Source organism: Pristis pectinata, chromosome 7, assembly GCF_009764475.1.
Source record: "Pristis pectinata isolate sPriPec2 chromosome 7, sPriPec2.1.pri, whole genome shotgun sequence".
NCBI classification, from domain to species: domain Eukaryota; kingdom Metazoa; phylum Chordata; class Chondrichthyes; order Rhinopristiformes; family Pristidae; genus Pristis; species Pristis pectinata.
The window spans coordinates 8,352,652-8,375,971 of NC_067411.1; the positions used below are offsets into that span (position 1 = coordinate 8,352,652).

At 41.3% G+C, this 23,320-nt stretch overlaps 1 protein-coding gene across 1 annotated transcript in view; it reads right to left on the bottom strand.

Moving 5' to 3' along the window:
• The window catches only part of LOC127572464 (E3 ubiquitin-protein ligase SH3RF1-like), a 139,473-nt gene that overhangs the window by 13,534 nt on the left and 102,619 nt on the right, over positions 1-23,320 (bottom strand). Inside the window, 3 exon segments of the mRNA XM_052019768.1 lie at positions 2,936-3,107; positions 3,820-3,953; positions 19,115-19,225. Of these exon segments, the coding sequence (XP_051875728.1) occupies positions 2,936-3,107; positions 3,820-3,953; positions 19,115-19,225 (417 nt within the window).

A 23,320-nucleotide genomic window follows, 5' to 3' on the forward strand; every position in this document is an offset into this window, starting at 1 on the left:
TAAGAATTTTAGGATCATGTTGTCAATGGATCCAGAACCAATGTAGGTTGCTAAGCTTGTGGATGACACCAAGATAGGGGGAGGAGTAGGGAGTATTGAAGAGATAGGAAGGTGCAGAGGGACCTAGACGGTTTAGGAGAATGGGCAAGGAAATGGCAGATGAGATTTCAATGTAGAGAAATGTGCAGTTGTACACTTTGGAAGCAGAAATAAGCGGGCAGATTATTATCTAGGAGGAGAGAAAATCCAAAGCACGGAAGTACAAAGGGACTTGGGGGTACTCGTGCAGGATACCTTAAAGGTTAACCACCAGGTCGGATCGGTGTAAAGAAAGCGAATGCTATGTTGGCATTCATTTCGAGAGGTATAGTGTATAAAAGTAAGGAAGTGTTGATGAGGCTCTACGGGGCATAGTGAGGCCTCATTTGGAATATTGTGCGCAGTTTTGGGCCCCACATCTTAGGAAGAATTGTGTTGACGTTGGAGAGGGTTCAGAGGAGATTTATGAGGATGATTCCAGGAATGAAAGGGCTACGTATGAGGAGCATTTGTCGGTTCTTGGACTGTACTCACTGAGTAAGAAGAATGAGAAGGGACCTCATAGCGACATTTAAAATTATTGGATAGGAAAGGACAGATGTAAATGTGGCTAGGCTGTTTCCCTTGGTGGGTGAGTCCAGGACCAGAGGGCACAATCTTAGAATTAGAGGGTACAGTTTCAAAACAGAGATGAGGAAAAATTCTTTAGCCAGAGGGTGGTGAATTTGTGGAACTCCTTGCCGTGTACAGCAATGGAGGCCAGATCAGTGGGGGCGTTCAAGGAGGAGATAGATAGATATCTAAATAGTCAGGATATCAAGGGATATGGGGATAAGGCCGGAAATTGGGATTAGAATAGTTTTTTTTTCTTCCCCCATTCCCCATTTCTCATTTCTATTTCCCTTTCCTTGGGAGCAGACTCGATGGGCCGAATGGCCTGCTTCTGCTCCCTTGTCTTGTGATCTTGTGGTGATGTGCAAACAGTACAACACTTGAGGGCCCTTAAAAGTGGAATAAATAAAATATAAAAGGGTGGATTGCTGAAGAAGTGATTATGATGTTAAAGAAGGCATATGGCATGCTTACCTCTATTAGTCAAGGAATTGAGTTCAATAGTCCAGAGGTTACGTTGCAGCTTTATAAAACTCTAGTTATGCCGCATCTGGAGTATTGCATTCAGTTCTGGTCGCCCCATTATAGGAAGGATGTGGAGGCTTTGGACAGGGTGCAGAAGAGGTTTACCAGAATGCTGCCTGGATTAGAGGGCACGTGGTATAAGGAGAGGTTAGACAAACTTGGGTTGTTTTTTTCTGGAGTGGCAGAGGCTGAGGGGAGACCTGATAGAAGGTTTATAAGATTATGAGGGGCATAGATAGACAGCCGGTATCTTTTTCCCAGGGTGGAAATGTCTAATACCAGAGGGCATGCATTTAAGGTGAGAGGGGTAAGTTCAAAGGAGATGTGCGGGGCAAGTTTTTTTCCCCACACACGGAGAGCAGTGAGTGCCTGGAATACACTGCCTGGGGTGGTGGTGGAGGCAAGTACGAAAGAGGCGTTCAAGAGGTTCTTAGATGGGCATATGGATGTATGGGAAATGGAAGCATATAGACACTGTGTAAGCAGAAAGGACTAGTTTAGTTGGGCATTTGATTACGAATTAGATTGGCACAACATTATGGGCCAAAGGGCCTGTTCCTGTACTATACTGTTCGATGTTCAATGATGGAACTTATAAGATTTGCTCGTTCCAAGCTGGTTCATCTGATAATGAAGTAAATGTGAAGCTGCATTTTCCATCTGGCATTCTGCTTATTGGTTACAGCATACGTACCAGCTCTGTGTCTTGTTCAGGCTGTAATGCTGAACAAAGCAACGTTGAAGGAAGCATTTTATACATCTTATTCTAAAAATCTCAAAGGCTAACATTGGTAACGAAAAGATCTTAACTGACAGTGAGAAGGAAGTGTGAATACCTCAACACCTGCTCACTAGTTTCACCTACAGATAATTACATTATATGATCATTTTCAATGCTTGGGCTGATTTGAAGCTGTAATGAAAAAGCGATTTGCATTTTTTTTTAAGAAAATGACTTAAGTAAGGAAGTTTGTGGTTTAAATTATATTGCAACCTTTGGCTTGTATACAGTCAAACATAACCTTACTTCTGGTTGCCCAGGTTTCCTCTTACTTTCTGGGTAATCTTTTTAATGGAAGAAGCCTGTGTAAAATGACACATTGCAATTATACCTTATTGCCAGCGATATTACTGTAGTGCCCAGCTCCTCTGTACCACAGCTAAACCCCAAGTGCTCCAGCCAAAGTTAGATTTTAGCATTGTTTAGAAATTGATTTTGAGTGCTAATACAAAATCAAAGGAAAAAACACAGAGACTGGGTTAACTGGTTGTATTTTACACAATAAGGTAATAACACATTCTCTGTAACGTCAGATGGACTTCCTATAACAAATCACCCTGTCGCATTTGGTTGAGAACAGCTTGATTCTTATAAGAAACACCTGTGTACTCAAATTCATCATGAGCTTTACTGAATGAGATACTGATATTTTATTCTACGATTTCTTTTTTAGGACTATGGGCCCCAAGAACGGGTTGTCTACGTCATCTTATTATTCTCTGCAAATCTTTTTATTAATACAATTAGGCAGTGTAAAGTTAATTATGTTGCAGTGGGACTGGAATCCTGGGTAAAACTTGTAGATTTCCTTCCCCAAAGTCCATGATCAAACCAGGTGAGCTTTTACCAACAAGCTGAGCACCTTGTGATCACGCGTCTTATTTCTAGCTGGCATTTCTTTGAATTACCAAATCAATAACGTGATACCACCCGCAGGGTACTGTCATACAATGCCTTATTTTAGTTGGACTCACTGACCTTGTTACTGGAGCCATGTAGTTCCTGGAAAAACACCAATCTTTGCCCGTGGTGCATTGACGTTCCCTTGAACCATCCATCTTGGCAACGCTCAAGCACGAGAAATACCTCACCCTTTCGCAACTCAAGCTCATCTTCCTTCCGGGGTGTGTATGGATATAAAGCAACATACCTACAGATGCAGGAAAAGTTGGTGAGAGGAGGAAAATTGGCCCTGGTTAGAGCTAGGGACTACTATGTAGGTGTAAAAAAAGAGTTCCAGTTTGGTCTGCATTCAATACATTCAATTATAAATTACGTCCTGAAAGGGATACGTCCCTACACACAATGCATCGTGTGCTACAATACATTAATCTCCTGTTCTTACTATACAGCACATCCTGACTTGCTATTAGCAGTACCATTGATATGCAATCTAAACATCAGTTGATGAATGGACGCAGATGGTGCCTTACTAAAGTATCCGACCAAGTGATTTATACACTGGTGTTTAAGGGATATGGTGGTATAGTGTTGAACCATTGAACTAACAGTCCGGAGATCTGGACCAATCATCTGTGGACAAGAGATTCAGTTTGGCTGAGATGAAAGCAGGTTGAAGCAGGATGCAATGATCTTGGTCACTGGGCCAAATGGACTGAATGGCCTTCTCATGCTACAAATTCTACGCAGTTAAATTGACCACTGTAAACCTCACAAAACATGGATTAAAACTAGTTCTCAAGTGGGTGACCACACTACCAAATGAAAACGTGAAAATGGGAACAAATTTATCCTTCTTTAACTAGGTTAAGTTTATACATTGCATTTGAAGATTTAAAGATGTAAACTGGCAAACACACACACACACACACACACACACACACACACACACAGAGTCTTACATATTCGGTCGCACTTGTGGCCTTGGATGTGCCACTTGGTCCACTGGTCCCAGTGATGGTCGTGGGGAACTAGAAGCACATGTCGTAACTGTAGCATTCGAGGGGGGTGGCGGTGGTGGTGGCGGGTGGTTCTCCTACATAAACACAAAGTATGGAGTTAGGAATCTACACGAATCCAGTACACAGGTCCAATAAAAACAATTTTGTTTCTGTGCTGTGAATCTCATCAGCTCAAAATGGTATATGCTAATGTTCATGCTCCCAGAGTTTTCTTTGCATCTTGTTAGTTCATCTTGCTAAAGTGAAGGACTACCTTTCCTGTTCATGGAGCGTATTGAGCTTTCCCTTAAATATCAATTGTATCAAGCCGGCTGCCAGCAAATTCCACATTCTAATTGCTCTAGGCATAAAGAAGTTTCTCCTGAATTCCGTCTGGCTGTATTAGAAACTGTCTTGTCAGACTTATTAGTGATATCAAACCTGCATCTTCCCTCAGATATCCCCTACTGTTCACCAATTGTTTAGGCTAGATGGCCAATATTTTCACAGGTTTACAACTAAAAAGGATCTAGCCCAGTTATTTTTCCTCTCTCAGCATACTGTGCAACTTCATACAAGGTTGTTTGGAGTGCAAGGGATTTTGTGTGATGGGAAGATGGTAATGATATAATTACACTTTGCATTTTCCCCCAGTACACAAAAATAAAACACAGATGCTGGAAATCCGAAATAAAAAACAAAAAATGCTGGAAACACTCAGCAAGTCGGGCAGCATCTACGGAAAGAGAAACAGAGTTAAACATTTCTATTCCGAGACTCTTGCATTGACAAAGGGGTCTAAACCAAAAACACTAACATTGTCTTTTTCACTGACACTTACCAAACTGCTAAGTGCTTCCAGCATTTTCTGTTTATATTTCTTTTCCTTTCCCCCCCTGTCCAACTTCACATCTCATTGCCTAAATTGGTCCAAAGATTTTACTGTAGGTTTCCTTCCCTCTCTGGAGAGATTGCGTGACGTTGGTGGCTGATGGATTGAGATGGGAGACAGTGCTGTACCAGGAGACGACAGGCTTGAATATTCAACCTGGTTTTTATAACTATCATTAACCCAAATGTGCACATGACGCAAATGTCAAATGTTCTGGACAGCTGAGTGAAATGTAGCCAATATTACTAGAGGAGCCCACTTTCAAGAAAAGTGCAAGATGGAAGCTTTAAATGCAGGCTACAAAGCCCCAAAAGTGTTTAAAAATAAATATCAAGTTGTTGAGGTAGATTAGCAGGTACTACGCACAAAACTTTCCCCTCTCCCATTTAAATATTGCAGCAGATGATTAAAATAAATATCCTTTGACGCATTCTCCTCTAAAACGGCTTTGCATGCAATTTTAATGAGCTGAGAACCATCGCTACACTGATCATTTAGGTCACTTTCTATTTCAGTTCATAACACTGTTTAAAATCCTGAACACAGTGACCCTTTTAGCAATTGGAACAGCATCTTAGTTGAAAGCCTTGAATTCACATTCAGAAGTTCTCTTGATACTCATAATATTTTCAAGATTACAACAACAGAATCTCATATCAGGTCAAATACACATATTCTGCATCCGCAAGATATATGAAATATTTCCTACTCATTCCCCTTTCTTCCCACGGAATTCTCAAGGCACCATCAGTTCTACACTCCTTGATCAAGATGCCATGAGGTATCCTTTAGTAGTTGAAGGAAGGCTTGCACTTACATCGCACCTTTCAGGACATGCCAGTGAAGTACTTAGAAGTGTTGTAAAGAAGGAAGCACAGCAGCCAACTTGCACAATCAAGCTTCCACAAACTGAATTGTGATAGTGACCAGATAATCCATTTTAGAAATACTGATTGAGGGATAAACTTTGGTCAGGAGACCAAGCATAACTCTGCCCCTCTTTGGAAATATTTCCATTTGTTTGCGGTTGGGATCTCGGTTTAAAATCTCACCCCAAAAGATGTCGCCTTCAACAGTTGGAGCACTCCCTCAGCACTACGCTGGAGGGTCAACTTATTTGTGCTCCAGTCTCGGGAGTTGGAATTTATATCTGAATCAGAGGCAAGAGGGCGAGCCACTGAGCCGCAGCTGACAATAGTGTGACAGAGGACACCCTACTGACTTAACTGTCTAGGCAAGATGTCTTTAAACAAGGTCCAGGCCTGAAATGGATCAGTATCCAACACTGGCAACCATCACCCGAGGGCAATACGCAAAAGATAATAACAGACCTGTGTGCAACATGAAAGAGTCTCCATTGGAAAAGGCCCATGAAGTAACTGTAATGATCATTGATCACACCCTGTCAGCATCAGGCAAGGGCAAGACCGTTACTAATAATGGCTAATCAGACACTGTGAGGCACCTGGATCACAAGTCAGAACAAGTTATGCTAACACTGTACAGATAAATGGTGCGCTTGATTCCAAAGCTGTGTGCAGTTTCAGGCACTTGCGTCAAATACAGCATCAATGTCTCAGGAAGGGTTCAAGAAAGATTGAAACTAACTCTTCAGGGAAGATTGAGCTAACCTTTCAGGGATTATCATGGAGGAGGATTCAAGTGACTAAACATATTTACTGGGAACGTAAATATAAAAGGATGTACAAAGTTCCTCAATGCAATGAGAGACAGATGAAACCACAGTAAATGAACTATTAATCTGAACAATACAGTAAGCTCAGGACTACAAGTACCGGTAATGATACACAAGTTTCCAACCAGAGTTAGGAAGAGACACACAAGTCCACAGTGGACACCATCTCCCTGACCCTACACTCAACTCTGGAACATCTGGATAACAAAGGCACCTATGTCAGACCTATTTATTAACGATAGCTCCACCTTCAATATCATAATTCCAAGCAATTCATCTCCAAACTTCTAGACCCAGGACTCTGCACCCCCTTTTACAACTGGATCCTTGACTTCTGTTTTTAGCTAACGCTTCCACCACGATTATCCTCAGCACTGGTGCCCCGCAAGGCTGCGTCCTCAGTCCCTTACTTTACTCCTAATACACTCATGACTGCGTGGCCAGATTCTGCTCTAACTCCATTTACAAGTTCGCAGATGACATTGCCATAGTGGGCCGGATCTCAAACAACAACAAGACAGAGTATAGGAAGGTGATAGTGAGTCTAGTGTCGTGGTATCAAGACAACAACGTTTCGCTCAGTGTCAGCAAAACAAAAGAGCTGGTCATTGACTTCAGAAAGTGGGGCAGAGTACACACCCTTGTATGTATCAATGATGCTGAACTGGAGATGGTTGAGAGCCTCGCTCCTAGGTGTAAATATTATCGATAGCTTGCCCTCGCCCAGCCACGTGGATGCCGTGGCCAAGAAAGCACACCAGCGCCTCTACTTCCCCATGTCTTCAATGATCCTCACCAATTTTTACAGATGCGCCACAGAGAGCATCCTATCCAGACACATCACAAGGCCCAAGGCCCCAATAAATTGCAGAAAGTTGTGAACACAGCCTAATCCATTATGAAAACCAGCCTCCCCTGCACTGAATCCCACTGCCTCACGAAAGCAGCCAACATAATCAAAGACCACCCCACCCCCCCATCCCGGACACCTTCTCTTCTTTCCCTCACTGGGCAGAAGATACAAAAGCTTGAAAAGATGCACCACCAGGCTCAAGAACAGTTTCTATCCACTGTCATAAGCCTCTTGAATGGACCTTTTATAAGATAAAAATGAACTCCGTGTTTCAACCTACCTAGTCAATTCTGATTTGTCTACCTGCACTGCACTTTCTCTGTAATTGTAACACTATATTCTGCATTCTGTTTTTGTTTTTTTCCCTTTGTATTATCTCGATGTACTTATGCTTGGAATGATCTGTCTGGATGGCAAGCAAAACAAAGCTTTTCACTGTATCTCAGTACATGTGAGAATAATAAACCAATTACCAAGAAACTGCAGATGTGGATAAATTTCCAGATGAAGGGTCTCGACCTGAAAGTCGACTGTCCATTTCCTTCTACAGATGCTGCCTGACCCACTAAGTTTTTCCAGCTTTTGTTTCTTGCTCTAGAGTTAGAAGAGTTTGTGTGTAGAAAACGTATCCTTACATGTGGGCATATTTTGGAAAGTTGGTCTTTAGAGTCCATCCCATTACCCTTCTGCATCATAAAACTAACATGTTTCTCACTTTTCCCATTCTGATGAAGGGTCATCAACCTGAAAGGTTAACTGTCTCTCTTTCCACACCCTGCTGGATTCACTTCAAAGAGCAGCTAAGGCATAGATTCATAGAATGATGCCATGAAGATGATGGCCAATTGGCCCATCTGTGCCAACTATTTATGTAGAAACAACCCATTAAAACCCCACTTCCATGCTCCTTAACCAGGATCTTTATTTTCTTTCAAGTTTTTATCACTATTTAAGAGTTATTATTCAATCTGCTTCCACTACAATTCAGTAACAAACTGTGTAAAAATATTTCTTCATTTCACTGTTTTTTGCCAAACATTTTAATCTGTATATTCCAGTTGCCAACACACACACCACTGGAAATAAGTTCACTTTAAAACTCTGTTAAAACTCATGATTTTGAAATATCCTCTTTACCACCTCCCAATAAAGAGAGCAAACCCAATTTTTCCAGTTTCACCACACACCTCCATCCCCTATCCATAACACCCTTGTTGTATACCTTTTTCTACACTCTTAAAGCATCACCATTCTTCCCAAATTGTGATGGCAAAACTGAACACTGAACTGCAGCTGAAGGCTAACCAATGTTTTATAAAAGCTTAGCTTCTATCCCTTTGTTCTCTAACCCTCTATTAATAAAGCCAGGAATCCCATCTGCTTTGACTTATAAACTGGCTTCATAACTCGTCCTGCCGTCTTCAAAGAGTTACATAGATACACCCCAGGTGTGCCATTCCTGCATCCCTGTTAAAATTATACTATTTAGTTCACATCGTCTTTCATTCTTTCTACCGAAAAGCTATCTCTTCATACATCTCCGTTGATGTTATATCTGCCACAATGCCGACCTGTTTCACCAGTCTACATCTTCCTCAAGTCTATTATCCTTCTCATTGTTTATTATGTTTCAGGATTGCTGGAAACTATCTGCAGGCTATGAATTTACGCCCTGTATATCCAAGTCCAGGTCAATAATCCTTAGATTAAAAACTGCAGTGGCCTCAATATTGATCCCTGAGGGAGACTGGAGGACTTCCTTCCAGCATGGAAAATAATCAATCATTGTACATTACTTTCTGATCCTTAGCCAGTCTGGATGTGCTGCCATTGTCCCTCTAATCCCATGGGCCTTAATGTTGGTGTACTATGGAACGTTGCCAAAAGCCTTTATTAAAGGCTGTGTACACAACGAAAGTACTTCCCCCAACAACACTTCCCATTACTTCAAAGGATGGACTCTATATTGCATTTGATGAACTCAAAGTCAGTCAAATACAATATGCTTCTATTTATTATTCCATATTTTCCCCAATGTTGTTTAACTATGGCCACTTCAGCTAAGCTGCCACTGGCTGGCCTGTAGTTGAATTTACACATCCTTTATTAAACGTTGGCGTAACATTTACTGCACTCCACTCAAACAATCTGATGCAGGAATAGGGGCAAAGATATATATCACTTTGGGAAGGCATGTTTCCATCCCTAGAGGACCAATTGGGCATGTTTTTAGCTTTTAGCTTTTCAGCTTTTAGGCATGTTTTTTTAAACAAAAATTTTACTTGCTGCTTCAACTAGAGTGGATCTCTCATTTTCTGGTCTATTTGCAAGGCTTCTGAAGTCCAGTAATATAATCCACTACGCTACTACCAATTAATCACAATTACAGATATTGAAAATTTAATACATCGCAAAATTAGCACAACCTGGTAGAAATCTGCAGTGAAGCGTGTTGAAGCCATTCAGCAGTCTTAGTCAAGTCTAACCATGCGCAGGCTTTACATTTGCTGTTATTCCTGTTGTTAACAGAAACATTAACAACAAATGTAAAATGAAACCTGAAGCAACAAAACATTTGGCTTTAAACACAAGCAACTGTAACCTAATGCAGATCATAATTCAAATGCTCCACACCCAATACTTCAAGAAGAAACCTACCCATTCTTCACCATGGCAGCTGCCTTTGATGTGCAACTCAGTGAAAGCCACGACACAAAGATCACAGTGACTGACCTATCATTGTCCTTTTCTACGCCTCTATTTAAGTGCAGAAGCCTTGAAGCTGTGCCATCTTGAGGGTCAGTAATCTTTAGCAATCAGACTGGAATAATGGTTATTCATGAAAAGCCTCAATCCTTTGTAATGCCACTTTCTGTCAATGTGATGTTTCTTTCAATATCAATAGTTGGTTATTGTTGCTGATTACTGTAACCTCTTGCTGATTTGGAAAGATTTCCCCTCCTCCCCAGCTCTGTATACTGACACTCCTGGGAAACCTGGCACAGTAAAGAAACAAAATCACGCACATCATCAAATCACTTGGGAGGACACACCAGCATGTCAACAAACAATGCTTAATGCATGAGCCATAACATTTTGCAAATAGCTCTGCAATTCAAATTTTTTTGTCTATGAAATTAATGATCAGAAAGAGACCACTCAGTTCATTAGGTCTGTCACACACCACGATGGCCAATCTGAGTATACATCCCTCCACCTTCCTTACCCTTCTCCCGACTCCCCCCACTCCCAGCCACCCTGCCCAACAGCCACATAATCTCTTAGCAGAGGCAAAGAGAAATCAAGCTGGAAATCAATAAAAGTCAAAGAACAATTTTAATTTAGTTTCACTTTTTTAAGCAAATGAAATGGAAAGCCACGTCACTAGAATTTTAAAATACACTGCAATCACCATTTTCTCTGATTTGGCTTTTGGTATGACAAAGATGATTTGCAGTTTTACAGCAAGCTTCATGCCCTTTCAGGACATTCTGAAGTGCTTTACAACCTATGACATACTTTTGAAGTGTCAGCATTGTAGTAATGGCAATCAATTGCTTCCACAATAGCAAAGGGGTAATGGCCAGATAATCACTATTAAGTGATGATTGAGGGACATATTTGCCACCAGGGAGAACTCTCTTACTCTTTAAAATGTTTTTTATTAAACATATTCATTATATCTTAACTGAGCCCATCTCTGCCCCAACCAATATACTACACCATCTTTACTCTTGTGCTGAGGTTCTCGGAATGGAAAAAGTCAATGATCAGGATCCACTGACCATAAATTGTATTCAATACTAATATTGAATTTTTTGGAACCAAGAGCATCAACAAGCTTTACTTGGACTCTGGGTTGCTTCCTCATCATGCTGGAAGCCAGAGTAAGCACTATGAACCATATCCAAATATGCCAAGTTTACCTCATCTCCTGCAAAAAAGACATTACTACTTGGAGGAACTCAGGAGTCAGACAGCATCTGTGGTGGCAGAGGGACAGTAGACATTTCGGGTTGAGACCCTGCATCAGAGCTCCAGATTACAGCGTCTGCAGTCTCTTGTATCTCCATGTTACCTAATCTCCTACTTACAGTTTCCCATTCTGGCTATAATACTGGTTGGTCTATATTAACTTCAATGGTCTTTTGATAACTGGGTTCCCCCAACTGCACAAAGCACTCTAACTCTCCTAAGCAGTGTTTTGTATAAATTCACTCATGCACAATATTAATCAAACCTAACATTTTGTTGGTCTGTACTATACCTTTACCTTAGAAATAACACTGCACAGAAAGAAGAATAAACAAACTGCTGGAGGAACTCAGCAAGGCAAGCAGCATCTGTGAGGGGAAGGAACTGTCAACGTTTCGGGTCAAGACCCTGCATCAGGACTCTCAGCAAGACTTGATGTAGGGTCTTGACCTGAACGTTGACAATTCCTTTCCCCCATCACAGATGCTGTTCGACCTGCTGAGCTCCTCAGGCAGATTGTCTTTTGCTCCAACTTCTGGCATCTGCAGTCTCTTATGTCTCCACTGTACATAAAGAACCCATTTAGTCCATCTGCTGTGTGCCAGCTCTTTGGAAGACCTATTCAATTGATCCCATTCCCCTATACATTGCCCACAGGCCTGTAATGTTTTTGCAAAGCACTTATCCAACTCTTGTTTGAACTTAAATATTGAATCTCCTTCCACTACACTCTCAAGTACCTCATTTCAAATTACAACAACTTGCTGGGTTTAAAATAAAAATCCTTATTTCCTCTGACTCTTTTGACAATCACTAGTACTTTTAGTGAATTACATGAAGGCGTTTTACAAAATATTTGAGTAGAAGTGTGGCCAAGAATCCCACTACTTTGTATTATTCCTCAGCTGAGCTTCTTTTGACTACAAACACAAAATGAGGGAGCTGCAAGAGAAAAAAAAATCATTCAAATGGGATGACCAAATGTTGTGCATTTCTCTGTGGCTGTGAGAAACCTTGGAGAATTTCTGTTAACTGCCCAGGCAATCAATACAAATGTCATATTCAAAACCAAAACTGGACAAACAAATTTCCACAGTACATACAACACAAAGTTAGATAATACCACAAATGAGACAAACTACTTCTCTGGAACATCAAGCACATTTGTGAACAAATTTAAATGTTGCCTTCCCAACAATTCCCAAGGGAAGAAAGTGATCTTGCTGCTTCAAATACTGTCAAATATCTTCTCCTTAAATTGCTGCAATATTTCAGTCCTGTTTGTTACATTTGCTGTGACAGGCAGTGATCGAGAAGGCCTTATTTTTCAGAAATCTTTTCTGATACGTGTTTAAATGTGACAGTGCTCAGAACAGTTGGTGTCTAATGAGCTATCTCTTTAATCATAGCACGCTTGTTAAAAACACCTGGGACCTTGGGGATCAGCTGACTGCAGCTTATCATTAGAAAGCTGGAGCATTAACTGTGAACACAGAGGGATGTAATCTGGTTAAATATTTATCCTCCTACTTCAGCACTTGCTGGCAGCTGGTAGTTGGTTCATATGACTTTCCATTCTGTCACATTTGAATGCATTTTGTTTGGTTGCACATTTTGAGATGACCATAATCTAAATTCAGGTCAGAATTCAAAAATCTCACCTCAGTGGCACGTGAAACAAGCCAGTCAGGGCCTAATTTGCTGTGACTGAGGACAGAAAATGGGAAGGCTGGAGCAGATTACGTTGAGGACACCAAGGATGGAGAATTATAGATTAGTAGTTTAAAAACAAAGAAGGAAGGCAGAAAGAGGTAGCCTGGAAAACAAAACAAGGTGTTGTAGGTTTGTTATGGATATCAGTGGAAAACCTAGCAGACAGATTTAAGCAGGGAAGAGTTGGAGATGGACCACGTGAAGGCTAGGTTGAACTGATGCACAGATAATAAAATTGCCTACATCAAGATGCTCCAATACATTGATGGTACCTTCACTGACTCCCTGGCCACACCCCCTCAACCTATGGGCAGGAACAATGCGTGTTTGACAAAAGATTGGGACAGCGTAGGCTCCTCTGGGTCATACAGTAACATCTTTCACCTGAAGCATATGGAGCACAGTTAAAGAATTCTTACCATATCACCAAGTATACCGTACCACCAAATACATATTGCTAAATCCTCTCCGCTTTCCAAACTGACTGTTCTCTATGTGACTGCTGTCCACCTACCTCACTACAGGGTATGGCACTCCTGCCATTTTATCACCTTCCAAAATACTGCCCCTCGAATATTTCCTTCACGTGTAACAACAATTTAAAAGTGCTCTCATCAATCACTTGTGGCTGCCATTCACACTCCGCAGTAGAGAGACCAAATGAAGATCAATTGACCAGCTCCACACAGGTAGCAGTTGCGACCACTGAGAACCTTATCACGTACCACTTCAATTCTGATTCCTGGCTCCAAATAAACAGTCCATTTCACATTGACAGCTAGATAGATGCTGTGCGAGTGTCAACGTGCCTGGACTTGTATGCCATAGAGTACAAGTCCAGGAACGCATTGGATGTCAGATGGCAGTGCATCGGACCTCCTGCTCTGCTGTTGGACTCAGCTGAGAGGTTGGGGACATTTGCTAGGTGGTCCCTCGGTGCTGAAGACATGGGTTCAATCCTGACCTTGGGAAGTGTCCGTGTGGAGTTTGTAATTCTCCCTGTGACCATGTGGGTTTCCTCCCCAGTCTCAAAAAAAGTTGTGGTTTGGTAGGATGACTGTCCCTAGTGTGTTAAATGAGTGGTAAAATATGGGGGGGGTCGTTGAAAAGAATGGGGGAAAGGGGAAAAAGTAAAAAATGGGATTAATGTAGAATTAGTGTAAAACGGGTGGTTGATGGTCATTACAGAAGGACCTGTTTCTCTGCATCTGTCCTGTGCTGTATCTCTGTCTAGGATCATCCAGTGAAGCCCCATTCAGTTTACATAAAAGTTAAGCTTTTTTTCCGCCCACTTCATCTTAATTAATGTTTTTATCAACATGTTGCATGAGATTTTACAATGTTTTAAAATTAAATACTTTAATTTTTTTCATGATTTAATGATTTTCCTATTATTAAGTGTTACTGATCATCAGAGACATTCAAAACAATGATTAAGGCCTTGACACACCCAGGAGGCCAGCAGGATATTGGGAGCTGCAGATGGTAAGAGCAACCTTGGGCGCCTCTATAAGTGAATACAAAGTATGAGCCAGACTCACCCCAATCTTTCTGGCCTTTTACATTTCTATTATAGCTCAAGGAACAACATGAGAAGTGAATGCACACTTGAAAATTCTCAGATTTTAATAGCAAACAATAGCTTAGAAAGTTCAGCTCTTACTTTTAAGCAGGCGATGATTATAATGTGAGAACATATCTTGGTAATTTGGGAAGGGGACGGAAGGGACAATGAATGAGCAGCACTTGGGTCATAGACCCTGAATTGGAATGGCTTGGCGTGACCTGCTTGTCCCTTCTTCCTTACTGCAGATCGGATGAAACAACCAAAACGTTAACTACTCCTTTCCTTCAGAGTTCCTGCCTGACCTATTGAGCACCTGTAGCATTTTCAGTGTAATTTTTTTTGTTTCAGGATTAAGCTCAAAAATAGTGTATGACTAAAGCGAAGCAAGTCACATGAATTGTCTATAACACCAGCTACAAGAAAAATATAAAACTGAGGCATAGAGAATATCTGGGGCAAATGAAAGTAACTTTCTGTCAACGTGAGCAGAAACAGAAGAGGCTTTCAGAAACCGGTTAAGAAAAACAGAATCATTAAGAGAGATTAAAGTGATTCTTAAAGCCCGAGGAGAATATGAAGGTGGGGAAGGAACATCAGTTACTGAATGATTACTTTGCTTCAGTGTTTACAAAGACTGAAGGAAGTCTTCAAAAGCTTGTGGATGAGAAAATGAAGTGGGAAGCAATAGATATGTGCATTAACAAGGAAATGGCTCTTAATGGCATCAGACAGTACACGATTACTGTGATCTGTGAAGAGAGGGGAAAAAACCTGTATTGTTATAGTGCCCTCAGGACGCCCAAATGCTTTACTGTGAATGATACACCTTATGAAGCAATACAAGCAGTCCCAGGCTATATACAGGTTCCATCCCTGAGACCTGTCCGTAAGCAGATTTCTATAGTAACTCGTACCTTATTGCTCTACATGCACTTGCTATAATTCTTTCATTTCATTGAATAATTGCCCTAACACTACCAATAATTAAACTAATGGAGTATGTATCCAGTCATTAATGGGCATTACGAAACACTTTATTACTACTACCTTGAAAAGTGCTTTGAAAATGTATGGGAGAATTTGCGTAAAGTCAGATTTCCACAACTCAGGGAGACCCTGCATTATGGTTATAATGGAGGATGCACAGAAGCCAATTTACAAGCAACCTCCTGCACACAGCAATGGAAAGTGACCAGATAATGTGCTCTGTTTGTGATGGTTGGTTGCATGACAGCATTGGTGAGGATATTGCAGAGAATTCTCTGTCTTCTTCATAATAGTACAGTGCTCCCGTGGTGGAGAAATGTCATCTTGTCAGCTAATTGCACCCTGTTGGGATGGCGATGGAAACTAATTTGAATATTTTATATATAGATGGCACCTCCAACAATACAGCAGTCTATTAGCACGAAATGGGACAGTACGGGATTGAGCTAGATTTGATTTGAAGTGGCCGTTGTCTCAAAAAGACTGGAAGAAGTGGTAAATTTAAGGTTTTCAAAATGGGTCTTGTACTAAAGACAGCCAACAATTGCTTGACGAGATGACATTTCCTTCACCACAAGAGCACAGCATACTTTACCACAGTGACTCCTGAATCAGAAACAATAACATCACCTAAAAAGGAAACTGGTAATTACTTCAGGATACAAGAGAACATTGGGAAGGTAGGCCAAAGTAGGTGCCATTGATCTGCCTGGTGGGTAGAGTGACATATTCCTGAATTGTAATATAATTATGAATAGGTCAAACTAACTAGAGGATCATGACGAACTACTTAAGAGGGAGAAAGAAGTCAATCCACGTGTTCGTATTCTAGACATGGAGTCATGCCTAGAATTTATTGGCACCTGCATCACATTAATGGACAACTGAATATAACGTGCTGTAATAATGTAATGTCAGTGTTCATAGAATTATACAACATGGTAACAGGCCATTCGGCCCATCAAGTCCATGCCGAGAAGTGGTTACCCATCCTCAAGCTGTTGGCTTTTGCCTAGGCAATTCATGTGCGCATCCAGACACTTCTTAAATGATGTCAGTGACTCTTCTTCCACTACTCTCTCAGGCAGTGAATCCCAGGGACCTACCACTCTCTGGGTGAAAAGGATGTCATGCAGATTCCCTCTAAGTCTCTTACCCCTTACCTTAAATCTATGTCCTTTAGTTTTACCTACCTCTGATATGGGGAAAGTTTCCTGCACTCCAGCCTATTTATATCCCTCGTATTTTTATATACCTCTATTGCATTCCCTCTCAAACTCCTCCACTCTAGGGAAAATAGGCCCAGCCTCTTCAGTCTCTCGTCATAACTGAAACGTTCCATCCCAGGCAATATCCTGGTGAATCGCCTGCACCCTCTCCATTGCTATCACATCCATCCTAGCGCGATGCTATTACAGCGCCAGTGATCGGGGTACGATTCCCGTCTGTAAGGAGTTTGTACATTCTCCCGTGTCTGCGTGGGTTTCGTCCGGGTGCTCCGGTTTCCTCCCACATTGCAAAGACATACGGGTAGGTTAATTGGGTTTAAAAATGGGCGGTGCGGACTCGCTGGGCCGGAAGGTCCTGTTACCACGTTGTAAATAAAAAAAAAATTTCAAAAATCATTCAGTGACCAGAACTGCATGCTGGTCCAGCTGAGGTCTGACCAGCATTTTGTAAAGTTATAGCACAACCTCCCTGCTCTTGTATTCAATGGCCTGACGAATGAAGGCCAGAATCCCATATGCCTTCTTGACCATGTTACAAAGGGAATGGTTCCATCACAATACTGTGAGGGTAGGAAGATGTATCCGATGGTGGAATCATGTCGTAAGTGGCAGTAAATACAGTGAAGGATGATCCACTGAACATGGAGGCTGGTGAGATGGAAGGTGAGGACCAGGGACCTCCTTCCTTGCTCTGTCCAGAAGAGAGGATGAGAGCAGGGATGTGGGAAATAGATGAGATGAAGTCAAGGGCTGGGTAACCGTACGGGTTTCCTCCCAGTGCTCTGCTTTCCTCATACATTCCATAAACACGCAGTCACTAGATTAATTCTCGCTGCCTCAGTAAAGCAGCCAGCGTAATCAAAGACCCCACCTGCCCCAGCCACTCTCTCCTCCCCCCTCCCATCGGGCAGAAGAAAGCACGTACTACCAGGCTCAAGGACAACTTCTATGTGCTGTTATAAGACGACTGAACAGTCCCTTAGTACAATAAGATGGACTCTTAACCTCACAATCCTCCTCGTTATGACCTTGCACTTTGTCTGCCTGCACTGCACTCTCTCTATAACTGTAACACTTTATTCTGCATTCTGTTATTGTTTTACTTTTTACTAGCTCAATGCACTGTTGTAATGAATTAATCTGTATGAACAGTATGCAAGACAAGTTTTTCACTGAACCTTGGTACATGACACAATAATAAATCAATTTACCAATTTAATTGGTCACTGTAAATTGTCCATAGTAGATGGGTGGTCGAATTTGGGGGATGGTTGACATGAATATGGCAAAAATAAAATGGGTTAGGGTAGGATTGGAAGAAAATTGGGTGCCTGATGACCAGCACAGACTTGATACCAAAGAGTGTGTTTCTGTGCTTTGAGTGTCTATGACTCCATTAACTCTGATAACTATGGTGAAGGAGAAGCCACATTTCATCAAGAAGGAACAAAGCTCAGTGACACTTGGGTGCAGTCCCAACATCGGAGCAAATACGACAGAGAGGGATGAACTGAGAGAATACAGCTCTTGCAGGAGGCAGGCTGAGATGAACAGTAGTCAAGATAGCTGTGAGAGTCAGTTGGCTTAACAACTGTTTGTCACAAGCACATCCCCTGAGATGGAATCAGAAGGTGAAGGGAAGAGTCAGATACGGACCATGTGAAAGTCAGAGGAGAGCGAAAATTGCAACAAAAGTAATGAAATTTGAGTTCCACGAGAGCAAGAAGCAGCATCAGTACAGTCGGCACACTGGAAAGAGTTGAGGGATGGGGTGTTCCCGACTCATAATTAAAGTCTACAATTTCAATTAACTTGCTTTCTCTGTATCAGAATGTGCCAGGTCATCCCTCTATCTTACTGGCTCAGTTTTTTGCTCTCTGTTGCAACTCACACATTCCTTTGTCTGTGTTCTCACTCTTTAACTGCTTTCATTTCACAGCTTTCATGAGCAAACAAGCATGTTCTCCCTCCTTAGCTACCCCAATGACCAGATGCCCTTGTTTACAACTTATCCCCAGAGCAATCTTGACCTCAGCTTATCAGGGATATTTCCTTTGCCCTATCCATCCCTCCCTACAGCTTGAACCTTTTCTATCTTTCCCAGTTCTGAGAAAGGACCTTTGACCAAAAACACTAACTCCGTTTCTCATTCCACATATGCTGTCTGAACATCTGTGTGTATCCAGCATTTTTTGTTTTTATTACAAGCTATTGTTGTTCATTGATAACACCCAACTTTTACAACAGGCTGATATCTTTACATGGAGGCTGATTTCTTTACATGGAGGCTGATTCTAAGGAAATAGCTGTAACTACAGACTGATATATCACAAAGAATACTCACCCCAGGAGCAACAGAGTAGGTGCCTTCTGGAGGGAAGGCACATGGAGGTGCCGTATTGACGGGACTGCTGGGTGGTGGTGTGACTATTAAACCAGTAGTGCTGATGTGGACCTGTTAATGAAGAGAGAGTGTTTTATATGACATGGCTGCAAGTGCAAGACTGCATCATCAACAAATCACAACTCAAGATAACACTCCTCTCAGTGATACATAGAGAGCAAGCTTCGACTAATAGATTAGCTTAGATCATGCACCATCCTGATTTGGAAATATATTGCCAGCCTTTCAACACCACTGGGTCGAGATCTGCCCTCCAGCACAGCGGGAGGACTTCACCAGAGGACTGCAAAGGTTCAAGGCTGTGGTTCACCACCTTGGGATGGCCAATTAATGCTGATCTTGCTGACAATGCCCACAACACAAAAATTGAATGGATAAAATAATTAACACCATCTAGAACACAAGAACATCATTCAGAATTCATTTCTCCACGGAAATATGATTAGCAAAACTGGACATGAAGCATGCTATAATGCAAAATGAAGGGGAGAATATTCGAAAAGTTTATAGAAGATTCTTGGAAGGCAAGGTGACGATAACATGGAGAAATGTGAGAGGAAAAGAATACACTGATTGACAGGACAGAAGGCTAAATTAAGAGGAATAGATAGAGTGGACAGCCAGGGCACCAATGCTCAATACAAGGCATGGCTTTAAAGTAATAGGTGGGAAGTTCAAGGGAGATATCAGAGGGAGGTTTTTTTTACCCAGAGAGTGGTTGGGGCATGACTGGAATTGAACCCGGGTCGCTGGCGCTGTAAAGCATTACGCTAACCGTTATCCTCCCATGTTAGTTGGGAGTGATGTGTTTAATCGGTGTGAAGCGATTTACAGCTTTATCCCTTGCAAGAAGACTGAAGCCATCTAGGCTAATTCAAATGTTCTTCAATTTTTTAGATTAGGGCATCACTGGCAAGTTTGGCCTGATTTTCTTTGAGCATGGTAGCATGATTGGTCATTTCAGAAGGCAGATTTCCTTCCCTGAAGAACAGAAATAGACTAGATGGGATTTTATGACAATCCAGCAGTTTCATGGTCACCATTACTAACATCTGCTTTTTATTCCAAAATTTAATGAACTGAAATTTCCCAGTTATCATGGTGGGATTTGAATCCATGTATGCAGATCTCTTCCTCTGGATTACTAGACCAGCAATGTAGTCATTATGGTTTCATTTTCAAGCCTTTTTTTCTTCATTCATTTTTGCTTCCCTGCAACTAGAAAGGCTAGGATTGCTTTACAGACCACTGGGGCAATAAATGTAAATGGTTAGAGCATCAGCTAACTTTAATATATGATAGTTTTGAGGGACAATGCTTCCTTTCTTGAACAGCTCAACTATACTACAATTGATATGTGGATGCAACATTGCAATATAAACATACCTACTTCCTGATAAGTGGAACAAAAACTACATTCTATTTTCTTTCTGGCTTTATAACCAAGATAAATCTTTGGGGAAGAAGGAATTGGCATGAAATTTCCTGAATTCAGGAAATAAAAGAAAACACATTTCCTTTAAAGATCGATGACATTTCAAATTTAAAAATTCACTTTCATAAAATCTTCATGAAAGTAAAAATGGGTTGAAACCATGAATATTGAAAAAGTTTTCAGAACTAACCCATAATTATGTGGACTTCCTCAAAATACTCACTGGAAATGCAATTATTTATGTTAATTAAATTTTGACTTAATTAAAATCAAAATTGATTTCGTAACTTATAATGCAAAATATTAATGTATTATAAATAAAAAACAATTACTTATATTAATTTTGTATGGTATATAATAAATCATTTAAGAATAACCTTTTGTGAAAAACAGCATATCAAAATTGTTTTCAATTTAGCTGATTAATAATTTCCTCATTAAAATCTGAAACAAAATGGAACGTGTGATTGAGGTCAAAGAAAGATCACAAGATCACAAGACAAGGGAGCAGAAGTAGGCCATTCGGCCCATCGAGTCTACTCCGAGGAAAAGGGAAAAAAGAAAAAGAAATGAGAAATTGGGAAAAAAACTATTCTAATCCCAATTTCCGGCCTTATCCCCATATCCCTTGATACCCCGACTATCTAGATATCTATCTATCTCTTCCTTAAACGCCTCCAATGATCTGGCCTCCACTGCTGTACTTGGCAAGGAGTTCCACAAATTCACCACCCTCTGGCTAAAGAAATTTCCCATCTCTGTTTTACACCTGTACCTTCTAATTCTAAGATTGTGCCCTCTGGTCCTGGACTCACCCACCAAGGGAAACAGCCTAGCCACATATACTCTGTCCAGTCCTTTCAACATTTTAAATGTCGCTATGAGGTCCCCCCTCATTCTTCTGTACTCCAGTGAGTACAGTCCAAGAGCCGACAAACACTCCTCATACGTAAGCCCTTTCATTCTGGGAATCATCCTCGTAAATCTCCTCTGAACCCTCTCCAACATCAGCACATCCTTCCTAAAATATGGGGCCCAAAACTGTGCACAGTATTCCAAATGAGGCCTCACTAGTGCCCCGTAGAGCCTCATCAACACTTCCTTACTTTTATACACTATACCTCTCCAAAGGAATGCCAACATGTCATTCACTTTCTTTACCACCGATCCAACCTGGTGGTTAACCTTTAAGGTATCCTGCACGAGTACCCCCAAGTCCCTTTGTACTTCTGTACTTTGAATTTTCTCTCCTTATAGATAATAATCTGCCCGTTTATTTGTTTCCAAAGTGTACAACTGCACATTTCTCAACACTGAATCTCATCTGCCATTTCCTTGCCCATTCTCCTAAACTATCTAGGTCTCTCTGCAACCTTCCTGTCTCCTCAATACTCTCTACTCCTCCACCTATCTTGGTGTCATCCGCAAACTTAGCCACAAAACCATTTACTCCATCATCCAAATCATTAATGTACAAGGTAAAAAGAAGCGGCCCCAACACCAATCCCTGCAGAACACCACTAGTAACCGGTAGCCAACCAGAACAAGATCCTTTTACTCCCACCCTTTGCTTCCTGCCAACCAGCCAATTCTGTTATCCTACCTGTAATTCCATGACCTCTCATCTTATTAATCAGTCTCTTATGCGGCACCTTATCGAAGGCCTTTTGAAAGTCTAAATACACAATATCTACCACCTCTCCCTTATCCACCCTACCTGTGATTTCTTCAAAAAACTCCAATAGGTTGGTCAGGCAGGATCTTCCCTTCACAAAACCATGTTGGCTAGGACCTATCTTGCCTTTTAGACCTATCTACCCTCCATTTAAAGGGAACTAAATAAACACAAAGGAACAGAAGATTTTGTTGCTGGAGATGGGAGGTGGCTCATTGGACAGCTAATACCAGTATTGATTTGTTGGGCTGAATGGCGCGTTTTTGTAACCTTCACTTCTAACTGAAAATTAGTAGGAAAAGTACTCTGTCTGAAAGCACATTTCAAAATGTTTCCTATATTAATAACTGTATCTGGATCCACTGAATATTTCACATGGACTAATCAAAATTAAATTGATCATCCAACAACAACTGACAGCAAAAGATACCTTTAAGTAAAGTGTCCCAAGGTGCTCAACATGAGCATTTTAGACAAAATGTCATACTTAGCCACGCAAAAAGTATTAGGACAGATGACCAGAAGCTCAATCAGAAGCTTAAAAGAATGACTTGGAGGTAGCAACATCGAGGGGTTAAAGGAGGGACAAGCTCAAGGGCCAGACTGCTTCTCTCAGCCTGCCAAGTTCAGAAAAGGAATTGGACTGTTTGCACCCTTAGGTATGTATACAAACCACAAATTATCATGTTACATTCCTGCAACATCACTAATCACACATCGTCTCCATAACACTGCCCTGCTCCAGTTCTGGCTCAGCTGATCTGCGGCTGAAACACATATGCATTCCTTTGTTACAGAAAGACCTGCCTATTCTAACTCGCATTTGGCCAGCTCCCATCATCCACCCTTGTAAACCTGATCGTGACCAAAGTCACATCTAGTCCTGTTCCCCGTGATTGCTGACCTACATGGACTGTAGTGTGAGTAACACATCAATTTTGCAAATTCCTATCCAAGCCCTGCCATCTCTCATCTCTGGAATCTTTAATCCCACTGAAATAACTGTCCTTAAATTTTTTGATCCATTGTTCATACC